The sequence below is a fragment of the Odontesthes bonariensis genome, chromosome 14 (assembly GCF_027942865.1).
Source record: "Odontesthes bonariensis isolate fOdoBon6 chromosome 14, fOdoBon6.hap1, whole genome shotgun sequence".
Classification (NCBI taxonomy): Eukaryota; Metazoa; Chordata; class Actinopteri; order Atheriniformes; family Atherinopsidae; genus Odontesthes; species Odontesthes bonariensis.
This window is the reverse complement of record NC_134519.1, coordinates 29,308,312-29,321,135: the sequence shown is the minus strand read 5'-3', so window position 1 is coordinate 29,321,135 and position 12,824 is coordinate 29,308,312. Positions and strand designations below refer to the sequence as shown.

Genomic DNA, 12,824 nt, shown 5'->3' with positions numbered 1-12,824 from the left:
GTCTCATTTGTTTTCATAAACCTCTCTTTCTCTTCATCTGTCTGTTATTAGCTTCATATTTTCATCTGTCAGTAAATCTCTTTTTTCCCGTGAATTAGTGCTTTGCTGCCAACTGCAAAAAGGCCTTGGCTCAGTACAGCTTATCCGTCTTCATGTCTCTCATGTCATTGGGAGATGGCAAGGCACTACGTCGCCACCTGCTGGTGAGATGTATAACAGCAAAGTGATTTTCCCTTTTTCTGTCTTTCAGGAGACTGAAACTCTCAAGGCCAACACTGAAGCTTGTGAAAGAAAGAAGAGAGAGAGATGAGTGACTGCGAGCAGCAGCTTCTCTCACAGCAGGATTACACAGGCTTGCCCTGTTTTTTTTTTTGTTGTTTTTTTTGTTGTTTTTCAAACTTAAAAGGATATATTTGGCGGTTCTGGCTATCCGAGGAACTGCTTCTCCTCCAGAGGCCGTACACTGCACTGTACTGTCCTCAGCATGAAGAGCAGACTATGGCTTTATTGTCCAATCAATTAACCTTTCAACCAGGAAGTGACCTTTTGATCTCTGACTGAACCTTACAACAGGAGGGGATTTCATCCTTCTGTAATGAAGTAGGGAGGTTATATCTGTGAGGATATGTGGGGGGGGGGGGACACAACAAGTTTGATGATGCAAATTATTTTTGGAAACTTTCAAGAGGAGCAGCATCAAACTGTACATGGCTGACTTTCAGTTTGTCAACTGCCACCAGCAAAGACTGCGCACAGCAGGTGGATTTGCCAAATGTTCCCATAGCGTTGCTCCGCCGATTCACTCATTTGCATGAACAGACTCCATGTGGATCCAGCGGATTCAGCTGTGAGCAGAGCTGCGCTCCGCGGCTTCCTTCAAGGCCTGAAACAAATCAGAGACGATGTTTTTTCTTTTTTTTTTCTTATTTTATAAGCTGTGAATTTCGAAGTTGATGACATCGAGTCGTTGCAGATATCGGAATGGCTCTGAGGCATCAATATTGACATCTAAGTTTGCCAAACGTCTATTTTGTAAATAAGAATATCTCCGATCCCCATAACCTGAGCCTCTGTGCCATAAGATAGCTCTCTTGCCTCTTGGATGCCAACTACCTGTGTTTCTCTCAAGCAACACCCTACCAGCACCTCCATTTTCGACATCTGGACATTCGTTTCACTTCTGCTGCCGTTTTTTTCTTCGTTTGTTTGTTTCAGTCAGGGTTTTTTTTTTATATATATATATGTCTGAAATGCCCTCCTTTTGGTTGGTGAGAAATGAACTGTGAATATGTGTTATATGATCATTCAGAGTAAAGCCTAATGTACCTGTCTCTTTCATTTTACAAATTTACAAATGAAAGGAATTAAGGGGTTGGAACAAGAGCTACTTCTACTTCGCAAATACATGTAGTGGCAGATTTTCCTGCATCTCTTAGCTTTTAGATATTCTACATTACCAATTGAGATCACGTTGTTTACAATTTGAGAGTCATATCTCTGTTTAGTATCTTGAATAAGTGAAGAGCAGAATCATGCCATTATGATAACAGACTGTAGAGCGCATTTTGTTACCTTATTGGGTTCATTTTTATTGTCTAGTCTCTGTTCTTCTTGTCAGGTCATTGTATACAGTAAACAAGTCATTGTTGTAACAAAGCACTTACTGTAGGTCTGCTTCACTGAATTAAAATGGCCAGAAAGACGGGCCACTTTACATAATATGATCAATAGAACTCACTATAAACTGCTAGACTTACAATAATGATGGTAACTGTGCCCCTGCTTGTGTAAGACAAAAGAGAAATTGTCCAAAACATTTTGTAAAGTTTATTTATGGAATTAAGAATTGTCATGAAAAAGGGAATTTTGTACGTCTTTGACTTCCCCCATACACTGTATTCATGCCGCTGTTCAGTCACAATTAAAATACCATGTGATTCCCACAGTTATCAGTGGTTTTATTTCTGTTTGCAAAACCCATACAAGCCCGAAAGGGGTTGCCCTTCACCCAGAAATGCTACAAGTTTGAATTAGAATTTTTTTTCACCCGAAGCTGGTCGAGCTCCAGTCAGTCACGTAGCAGCTTTTGCTCTCAGGGGTCGTACATTCTCAAACGGGTTACCAGGGTTTATCAATCTGAGGGGTTGTGAGACAATGAGAGGGGTAGGAAGGAAAAGCAATGTTCTGCTACATACATTTACATTTGTATTAGTTATGCAATGTTTGAAAATGGATCTTTTATCAAAGCTATCTTTATTGGGGAAATTCGTAGTTGAAAGTGTGAATAGCTCATACACAGGTTGGGAAAAAGATAGTGAGCAGTATGTTGTATTTTAGAGCTTTATCACTAATGTAATGTCTGAGAAGTATAGATATATACCATTCTATTAAAATGTAGAAATATAAAAACTTAAGCAGAACTGATAAAAATATGTATTAGCAATACAGGTAGAAGCAAATCAGGGCTTAGCAGCATTGCACTTAAACTACAGCCGAGTCATGTGATTGTCATTCTGGTAAATCCGAGATCAATTAAGTTCAACAAAGTTTAAAGATCAGAGCTAAATAAACATGGTTCAATTTTTTGGACCCAGTCTGTACCGGGAATTTGCCTAACCCCTGATCTCCACCACTGCCATGTTGTGAAAAGCAGTGTTTCACAACTCTGGTCCTCAAGGCACACACCACTCTGCATGTTTTCCATGTTTCCCTGCTCCAGGACACCTGATTCAAATGAATGCGTCGTCCTCAGCCCTCTGCAGAGCTTAAAGACCTGACCCAATTATTTGAACCAGCTGGAAAACACGGACAACATGAGTTGCTGTGTGCCTTGAGGACCAGGGTTGGGAAACACTGGTATAAAGCATGTTTCGTAGCCATTTCAGATGCATGACATTAGTACAGATTATGCACAATCCATTTTTTTGACAATTCAAAAGAGAGCCTTGGCTTCCCACTAAAAATCTGTGAATCCAACAGATTTTGAATCAGTCTGCAAACCTAACCATCTTTATTCAAGCTTGAGGCCTGTGTCAGACCTGTTGAAAATGCATTCAGACATGGGATCTAACGCCCCAGCAATTGGCTTTGTGGCTCAGACAGCCTGCAGCATTGTGTATTCAGCTCCACCTTTGAGCCTAATGGCAGCAGTGAGTTCATATCAAGGCCAGTATTGATCAGAGCGTGTTTACACGGGAAGCTGAGCAGTGCCTTCTCCTCTGTCACAGCCGGTCATAACACAGAATCATGCTTTCTGAAATGATACAGGCGAGAGCACTCAATTCTCACAGCTGCCTACTCATCATAACTCTGAGCTTGTTGCTGCTAAGGTAGGAGATTTATAAGTCTGTGTTGTACTATGAATCAACATCTTTGCATATTTTCGTTCCTCTGCCACTGAAGATGCACAAGCATGGCTTTTCAATTGGTTCCACATTTAACTCTGTAGTAATCAGCAGTTCGTTGGACTCATCTTTTGAAGCGTCTTGAGATGACGTTTGTTGTGATTTTGGCACCAAAAAAAACTGAATTGAATTCTTATCGTACTTTAAGGGGTCAGACGTTTGCCTTCAAAGTATCACAGTCCCTACGTGCTCTGAGGTGATTCTCGTTTAAACTTTGCAGTGAAGTAGCAACAGCCAGCAGTGAGGACCCCAGTGTTCGCGAGGCTCGATCGGTGGATAATCAGGTTCAACCAGTGGACTGTGCTTTTTCAGAATGGAGCGCTTGGTCCCGCTGTGACACCTGCCAAAAGAAGAGAGTGAGTATGAGCAGACGTAACAGAGACGTAACGACTGTACAATAATACACCTCAGGACCTTATTCGTGGGCTCATCAATGTGCTCTCTAAGATTATTTCATAATTCATGAAGAATAATGAATAAAAGTGACTGCGACTGACAGTTTAGGCTTAAGTTTAACAGTTTTGAACGATGAGTCCAGACAGACTCTCAATATGAGCAATTGCAGCAAACTGCTCTGAACATGATTTCAGTGGCTTCCGTGAACAAATGCAGATAACAGTCAAATCAGGAAGAATTTTCAAGGCTAATACGCAGAAAGAGAAATCTGTGTGCTTGAACGTTACCGGTCCAGTGGTCGCAGAAAGTAATAATTTTGAAGCAAACTGATACCAAGTGGCTAATGCTGGTACAACAGCTCAGTCTGACTTGATGAAGAAAAAATTGCTGTTTCCCCAAAAAGATGGAACACCCACTGACTGCATGTAAACTGAACCGACGTGATGTATTTCCTCTATTGAGTGGCAGCAGGAGAAATAGGCTAATTTGTAAGGATGAACAAAATTTTTTTTTTTAAATTTGTGAAAAATAAATATTTTTTTTGTAGTTGAAAGATTGTAGCGGTTACCTTCCCAAAGTCCAAAAACTTAGCTCACTGACTGGTTAGGAGAATTAGTACACCTGATTCTGTCTGAATTTCACATTATAGATACAGAAGTAAAAATAAAAATTATAAAATAGGCCCACCTAAAAGCACCTCAAAAGCAGGGTTTTTAACGTTTAAACGGAACAAAAGAGCTAAGCCGGTTTCTGTTTCTTTAAGATAGCAGTCTTTCTGCTAGATGAGTTAGTTAGTATGGAGCTAGAATGAGCTACAGGCCCAAAAGCAAATAAACGCATTTCCAAAAATTCTAAACTTTCTTTCCCCCAAGACATGTCAACCTTCATTTAACAACCAAGCAAACAACTGCACAAATCGCTGCTTTTACACAAAGTAAATACTGTATGTAGCTTAGAATCAACTAAACATGTAGTCAAATAAATGACCTAACCGAGCTCTGGTTATTTCAAATTCCATCTGGATGTAGTCAGATTCGAACATTCAGGAAATCCTGCAAAGTAATGTTTGAGGTATAGTCCTGGGGTATTCAGCGTTTTGACATTTAAGAGCTGTATTTCTCTGTGGACTGTAAAGTGCTCCACTGCTGGCAGAGGTCTGAGCTGATGGACTCCAGCCCTCTATCCTCATCCACTTTACAAGAGGGAGGATTAATAAACTTGACATGACAAAGTGAAAACAGCCCACTAATGTGATTTCATCTCTTATAGCTCCCCAGAGCGGTTTTCAAGCCACCTTAACTGGGTAGCGGCCAATCCTCCTCTGTGTTTCTGTAACCTCTTATGTGTTTATCTCTCTCTCCAACCATGCAGTTTCGCTATGCAAAGCTGGACCAGCCATCTCAATTTGGAGGGGAACAGTGCAATTTTCATGGCAGCGAAGAGGAGGCCTGTGAAGTTTCAGCCCGCTACACTTGTGACAATATACCCTCATGTGAGGGATTCCTCTGCACCCAAACAGGTATCTCCTACCGCCACCCCCACACTCCACTTTCCATTCCAGTTGAAGGGGAGCAAACTGATGTAAAATCAGTAGTCTGAGTATATTTTGCAGCAGCTCGCTGACAGTTCAGCTACACTGATGCTGTCATAGTGATTCAGTTCATTACCTTTAGCTTTTAGCATTGCAATCGACTGAAACTACAAGGAATGTTGGGTCATTAAGAGAAAAGAGGATGATTTATTATTTCACCTCCCACCTCTCCACTGTAACCAAACTCCCAGGCGATGCATAAAGGCGTCAACACCACACACACACACACACACACACAGAGACACACACACACGATGTCATGTTGGCTAAAGGCCAAATTTAGAGGATTAGATGCAGGAGGGACTCAAATGTTGGTTGTGAGGTTTTACAGGATGCTTAGTCAGACAGCCATGGGTTGATCCCGCTCACTAACTCACACCAGGATGTGCTAGGGCACGGTTAGGGTTGTTTATACTGTTTATCAAGAAATTAAGTGAAAGATTGTTTGATTTGTTACAATTAGACAAGTTAGAGGTTACCAAAAATGATGCTCGATAAGTCATTTTGTAATAACAAGTGCATTTTCATTTGATCAAGGGCTCTAATTCAGCATCTCAGATGTTATTCCCATTAATTGACACTTCCATATTGGATTTGATCAATCTGTCTTTGTTGACAGGATATGTACCTCAGACTTTTAAGGTTGCTGTAATTAAACCTTTACTTAAAAAACCTACTCTTGATTCAGAAGTGTTGGCTCATTATAGACCTATATCCAATCTCCCTTTTATGTCTAAAGTTCTTGAAAAAATAGTGGCAGCTCAGCTTTGTGATCATTTACACAGAAATAATTTGTTTGAAGAGTTTCAGTCAGGATTCAGAGTGCATCATAGCACTGAAACAGCACTGCTGAAAGTTACCAATGATCTCCTCTTAGCCTCTGATAGCGGACTTGTGTCTGTGCTTGTCCTGTTGGATCTCAGTGCTGCATTTGATACGGTCGATCACAGTATCTTATTACACAGACTTGAACATGTTATTGGGATTAAAGGAACTGCATTAGGCTGGTTTAAATCATATTTATCTGATAGATTTCAGTTTGTTCTTGTAAATGAAGAATCTTCCTCACACACCAGAGTAAGTCATGGAGTTCCCCAGGGTTCTGTGCTTGGACCGATTCTTTTTACTTTATACATGCTTCCATTAGGTAACATTATTAGGCAGCATGGCATAAATTTCCATTGCTATGCTGATGATACTCAGCTGTACTTATCTATAAAACCAGATGAACCCAATAGGTTGGTCAGACTACAAGCATGTCTTAAAGACATAAAGACCTGGATGACTCAGAACTGTCTGCTGCTAAATTCAGACAAAACTGAAGTCGTTATCTTTGGACCTGAGCGTTTCAGGGAGAAATTGTCTAGCTATATAGTTACTCTAGATGGTATTTCCTTGGCTTCTAGTTCTACAGTGAGGAACCTTGGAGTTATTTTTGACCAGAACTTATCATTTGACTCGCATATAAAACAGGTTTCTAGGACTGCCTTCTTTCACCTTCGTAATATTGTTAAAATCAGGAACATCTTGTCTCAGAGTGATGCAGAAAAACTAATTCATGCATTTGTTACTTCAAGATTGGACTACTGTAATTCTTTATTATTGGGCTGTCCTACATATTCTCTGAAAAGCCTTCAGTTGATCCAAAATGCTGCAGCCAGAGTTCTGATGAGAACTAACAGGAGAGATCATATTTCTCCAGTTTTAGCTTCTCTTCATTGGCTCCCTGTTAAATTCAGAATAGAATTTAAGATTCTTCTCCTTACATATAAAACTCTTAATGACCGAGCTCCATCATATCTTAAAGATCTCATTGTAAGATATTTTCCTAACAGAGCACTTCGTTCCCAAACTGCAGGTTTACTTGAGGTTCCCAGAGTTTCTAAAAGTAGAATGGGAGGCAGAGCCTTCAGTTATCAGGCCCCTCAATTGTGGAATAAGCTGCCAGTAAATGTCCGGGAAGCAGACACCCTTTCCACTTTTAAGACCAGGCTTAAAACTTTCCTTTTTTATAAAGCTTATAGTTAGGTCTGTTGAATCTGATAGTGTGTCTGCTAGTGTGTCTTGTTCTGCCTCCACCTCTGGCACCCTCTATACTTTCATTACCCCCTACCCGAACCAGGGTTTGAATCCCATTCCCGCTTCTCTTACCTCTTTTATTTCTCCCCCTACCCGAACCAGGGTTTGCATCCCCACCCCGCTGTGACTGGTGTGCAGTTGGTGAGAGGCTGAGGTAGCTTGTGGCTGTAAAAAGATGGTTGTTGTGGTGTGAGGAGCAGATCTATATAGGGAGTATAGGGAATTACTCACTGTCTGGTCCTTTACTTTATTTTATTATTTATTTTTTCGTTAGCACAAGTTTCTTGTGTTTACCTTGAATAGGGATGGCTCATGTGATCCTGAAACATCCCATAGTTAAGCTGCTATAGGCCTAGACTGCTGGGGGGCCTCATCTGACACACCTTTCCTCACTTTACTCTCTTTATGTATATGTGATATTATTGTGGTCATTAACTCGTGTTTCCCTGTTCCAACAGATATCCTTTGAATGGTGTTACAGTGCCGCCGTCGCGGTGGCCCCCTGCCCCCCTCCCCATCCCCCCCCCCCTTTCCCCCCCCCCCTTTTTCTGTCTTCTCAAACCCCAGCTGGTCGAGGCGGATGGCCACCCTTCCTGAGTCTGGTTCTGCCAGAGGTTTCTTCCTGTTAAAAGGGAGTCATTTCTCTCCACAGTCGCCTCAGGCACGCCGCTCAGGCCGGGAGATTGGACCGAAAAACAAAAAGTTTTCAGTGCAATCTGTTGGTTTTCTTAGCTAGGAAATTGTTTTTGAATTGGCTCTATATGAACGAATTGGATTATTTTATGAATTATGATTATTATTAATTAATTGAATTCCAATTGGCTTGAATTGGACTTACTATCTAAGTGCCTTGAGATGACATTTGTTGTATTTGGCGCTATATAAATAAAAATGAATTGAATTGAATTGAATTATGCGATTTGTAATAAGCTGTTCAGCATGTTGTCATTTCAGAGTGACACATGACGATCGTTTTGTTTTTCAATATCAGGTTAGTGATTTAAGTTAGATGAGAAGATCGACACCTCTTTCATATTTGGTTTGTCAAGATGTAAAACTAAGGCCAGTAAGAGATTCAATTGGTTGGCAACGTGGAAAACAGCTTGCCTGATTTGGCACAAAAGAAACTAAAGTACCAGTATGGGCCAACACCTCTAAAAACCTGCTACCATGAATTATTATTCTATATTCAAACTGCTGAAGATGATATATTATAGAAACCGAGGCGTGACAGCATGCTCTACTGCACGATTCATGAGATTCAAATGGTCTTTCAGGCCGTTGTGTCCACAGAACTCTGCAGTGTAATGGGGAGGATGACTGTGGGGACATGTCGGATGAAGCTGGCTGCAAGACGGTTTCTAAGCCCTGCAGGGAGGAGGCTGAGGAGTATTGGGGAATAGAAAACCTTGCCAAGGGGTGAGTCACGTGCCCATTGTTGTGTCACCAAAATATATATATTTTAGGGGGTCATTTATAAAAACTGTGTAGCTTTTGTCAAACCATTCTTTGCACCATTAATCCTGTTGCGGCTGCTCTTCTCTCAGAATAAACGTCTTGAACAGTAACCTGGAAGGAGTGGTACTTGACAACAGATACTATGCGGGCAGCTGCCTGCCTCAGTATATCCAGGATGTCCCGTTCAGGAAGCCCTTCAACTTACAGCAATACACGTTGCAGGTGGAAATGGCTGGCTTCAGTCACACTGGAAACAAACTGGAATACAAACTTACTACGCACACTTTCTAGATAGTATGGCTTTATTAAGTGTTGATAATCTATTACCAAAAACATTTCAACTTTTGCATGAGCTATCTAATTGGCTGCAGATGAACAGGGCCAACAATCACGAATGAACAACTTCATTAATGGCTTACTGATATTGATCATTGTATTATTTCTACATTATTGTCTCATTTCTTTGTAGCCTGCCACTGGCTCCTAACAATAAACCATTTTCCACTCAGTTTAGTAAAATAAATGCAGTCTAACAGCAGCATGTGTGTGTTCAAAGCACAGACTGCTCCTATGCTGAGTTGATGTGCTTCTGTTGTTCACAGACAAAAGGCTCATATGATTTCACCATGCAGTCTTTTGAGTCGTACTCCGACTACATGGAGTTCACCTCAAAGGAACGCACCTCCAAAACCTCTTTCTCGATCGGCATCGCCGTTCCAGGTGTTTTTCATTTTGGGTTCAGTTACAGTGACTCCAAATACAGCAAGTCAGTTAAAAAGCTGCGTCGTGCCTCTGGAAAAGTGAGATGCCTTTTCTTTTTTTATACATATATATTAACCTCTACACAAACAGCTAATGCATGCAATACATTTCAAGTAATACAAGAAGTCACTCTCAACTCACTAGGATTTCTATGATGAAATAATATTGAAGAATTTCCACAATCTATAAGCCGTCAGGAGACTTTTACCCCTGTCTTCTGATCCCCAGACCAACAGTTTTATTCGGGCTAAAGCAGAGCTGGAGTTGGCCCAATACATGCTGAAGTCGGATGATTTGGTGCTTCACCCTGAGTTTCTGGATCGTCTTCGCTCCCTACCACAGTCTTATGTTTATGGGGAGTATAGACAGATCTACAGAGACTATGGCACCCACTACATCACTGAGGCTGCCCTCGGAGGAGACTTTGAGCACACCATCATCTTGAACAAAGAGAAGCTTGAGAAGTCAGGTAGGAGCGACCACCGTGCTCGGAGTTGGGAATGCTCAAAGTTCTTTATTTTCTAGACGAGTGATGAACGCTTGGATAATCAGTTTGAGCAGGCACTCATAGGATTGTTCTGAACTCTGAATAGGAAGGAAGCATTTCTTTTAAGCCGAGCTGACCAGGGGCTTTGAATAGCCTCTGAGCGGGTTTGTACAGTGACATAGATATTAACCATTACTCTCTGCATTTGTCATTTCTAGATTATTCTTTGGAAGACTACAAGAACTGTGTGCAGGCAGGCATTAAGGCAGGGGCAAACATATATGGTGTGTATGTGTCAGTGTCGGCTGAAGGTGGATCCTGTGATGGCCTTCTGAATGAGATGGGAGGTAAGGTTCCCCCGGTGGATCAAAATGTCTCAAAGTCTGCAGAATCTTCCCTGCCTTGCACCTGACAAATGACTTGAACTTTCATTCTGTCCCTTTCAAGAGGACACAAAAGAGGGTAGCATGATGGAGGACTTTGTTGCTGTCGTAAAGGGCGGAAGTAGTGAAACCATCACTGCTCTGTTGTCTAAGAAGCTTCCCACCCCAGACCTGATGCGGCTTTGGGGCGAAGGTGTCCGTTTCAACCCTGACTTCATTCGCACAACAGTGAGGAACCCTGTCTAGATGTATATTTCATGTGTGGGTTTTTTTTCTTTTCCTTAAACACACTATTTATATTGTCAGCTTCTGTTTTAATCATGCTATGGCCCCTTGCATCCCATCTCTCTCTCCCATAATCTCCTGCGACATGAACGGTATTAAAACCCTTTTTTTTTTTGTTTGTTTCTATCAATTTATATTTCTCCATTTCAAATCAAACTACGCACAAGCAACCTGACCAGACACTTCGATGCATGGCCAGCACTGGCACACTCACAGAGTCGGAGTACAACTGACCCAATCAATGGCAATTTGGAGAGCAAATGGCAAATGATTCCAAAGAGCAAGTGTGCCAGAGACAAACAGGCTGCCTCTCTGCAGCACAGTTAGGCTTCACTTCCCACGAGCCTTTCCAGTTGGCTCAATGTTTTGAACTGTGAAAGGATCCTGCTTATATGTAACGTGTGTATCATTAGACCAGGCCGCTGTATGAGCTGGTGATATCCAGAGACTTCTCCCATCATTCTGTCCTGAAAAGAAACCTGAGACGAGCGCTGTCAGAGTACCTGACAGAGTCGAGTTCATGCCGCTGCTCTCCCTGTCACAACAACGGAGTGGCTGTTTTGAAAGGTACCACAGTTTGTGTTGTTCTAACTAAAATGCCTCTCATTCTACATCTATCATTTACCGACGGAAATTTCAGTGTCTTACTATTACTTTCGTATCTGAGCCGTAGATGTTAAGTGTCCTTTATCACTCTTAAGTGATGAGAGCCATTAACACCAACATGTCTTTGTCGTTTTTGAAGTTTTGGTCTCAAAAATAGGGCAACAGTTTAAATGTGAGGCCCGATGGAAAAGTGATAACAATAAAATTGCTGTCATCCTCAACAGGCACCAGGTGTGAATGTGTGTGTCCTGTTGGCTACAGTGGAAGGAGCTGTGAGATCACTAATAGGAAAAAAGGTAAGCAAACAGATGCAGAAAGTGCAACATTCATAGTGTAACTTTTATTCAACTTGTATTTACAAGTCCCATTGTGACACTGGCATGATATTTGGCCTGACTCTTTCCTTTAGAAATAGCTATTGATGGCAGCTTCAGCTGCTGGGGAGCGTGGTCGCCCTGCGGCGGAGGAACAATGACGAGGAGCCGACAGTGTAACAACCCGGCGCCCAGCAGAGGAGGCATGGCGTGCTTGGGACTGCAGCAAGAGTCTGCCGAATGCTTTTAAAATCTCTGATGTTTAAGATGTCACAAAGATTTATAAAGCACTATTCAACAACAAAACATCATTGTGTTGTGTGCCTTCTGACAATCTGCGATGCCGTGCCTTGAGATGCCCCTTGTTGTGATGCATATTTTGCAAGGAGCCAGTTTTTCTTTTTTAACCCTTTTTAACCCTTTTTCAGCCCAGTCCTAGAACCTGACCAGGAGAATGGCTTTGTTGTTGCCGTTGCAGTTTGTTTTTAAAGCTACTTAACAACCACCTATGAATCATTCCAGCATTAAATACTAACCAACTCAAGGGAGCCAGCGTTGTCTACACATAACAGACAACTTAGCACAGAACCAGCTTTAAATCGCATCTTTAGGCACTTTGTTACTAGCGGCCTGTTGCAATGTCTCTGAATTTGTTCCCATCCATTTAGTTGCATCTAAGTGAGATGCCAAAGATAACCGATATGAAATAGTATTATTGCAACAACAAGGTGATTCCTAAAGAGCTATGATCCAAAAACGTCCCATCTCAGCAAGGTGTGCAGTGTGTTCTTAAAGAAAATAACTAGATGAAAAGAGGAAAAGGGACAAGTGGCAGCCAAAACAGAACTGTCAGGCCTTTAAAAAAAAAACATTTACAGCAGATGAACAGTTGAGCTTTGGAATGTCCTTCAGGAAGCCTTTAGAACCATTCCTGCTTGAGGAAATTACATGAAATGCCAAGCATCTGAATGAAAATATATCCAAGAAGATACTTTCTATTATGATTTCATAATGAATGTTAAACCATGTGTGTTATTTCTTGAGATGTTCTCTCTTCTT

General features: G+C 41.5%; 1 protein-coding gene across 1 annotated transcript in view; it reads left to right on the top strand.

Moving 5' to 3' along the window:
- LOC142399541 (uncharacterized) overlaps nucleotides 1-12,015 on the top strand; it is a 59,948-nt gene extending 47,933 nt beyond the window's left edge. Inside the window, exons 15-28 of the mRNA XM_075484265.1 lie at nucleotides 99-203; nucleotides 1,619-1,665; nucleotides 3,243-3,329; nucleotides 3,625-3,760; nucleotides 5,172-5,319; nucleotides 8,748-8,889; nucleotides 9,018-9,150; nucleotides 9,531-9,728; nucleotides 9,919-10,159; nucleotides 10,396-10,524; nucleotides 10,625-10,788; nucleotides 11,259-11,412; nucleotides 11,676-11,747; nucleotides 11,861-12,015. Of these exons, the coding sequence (XP_075340380.1) occupies nucleotides 99-203; nucleotides 1,619-1,665; nucleotides 3,243-3,329; nucleotides 3,625-3,760; nucleotides 5,172-5,319; nucleotides 8,748-8,889; nucleotides 9,018-9,150; nucleotides 9,531-9,728; nucleotides 9,919-10,159; nucleotides 10,396-10,524; nucleotides 10,625-10,788; nucleotides 11,259-11,412; nucleotides 11,676-11,747; nucleotides 11,861-12,015 (1,911 nt within the window). The remainder of the gene's footprint in view (nucleotides 1-98; nucleotides 204-1,618; nucleotides 1,666-3,242; nucleotides 3,330-3,624; nucleotides 3,761-5,171; nucleotides 5,320-8,747; nucleotides 8,890-9,017; nucleotides 9,151-9,530; nucleotides 9,729-9,918; nucleotides 10,160-10,395; nucleotides 10,525-10,624; nucleotides 10,789-11,258; nucleotides 11,413-11,675; nucleotides 11,748-11,860) is intronic.
- Nucleotides 12,016-12,824: the final 809 nt, after the last annotated feature.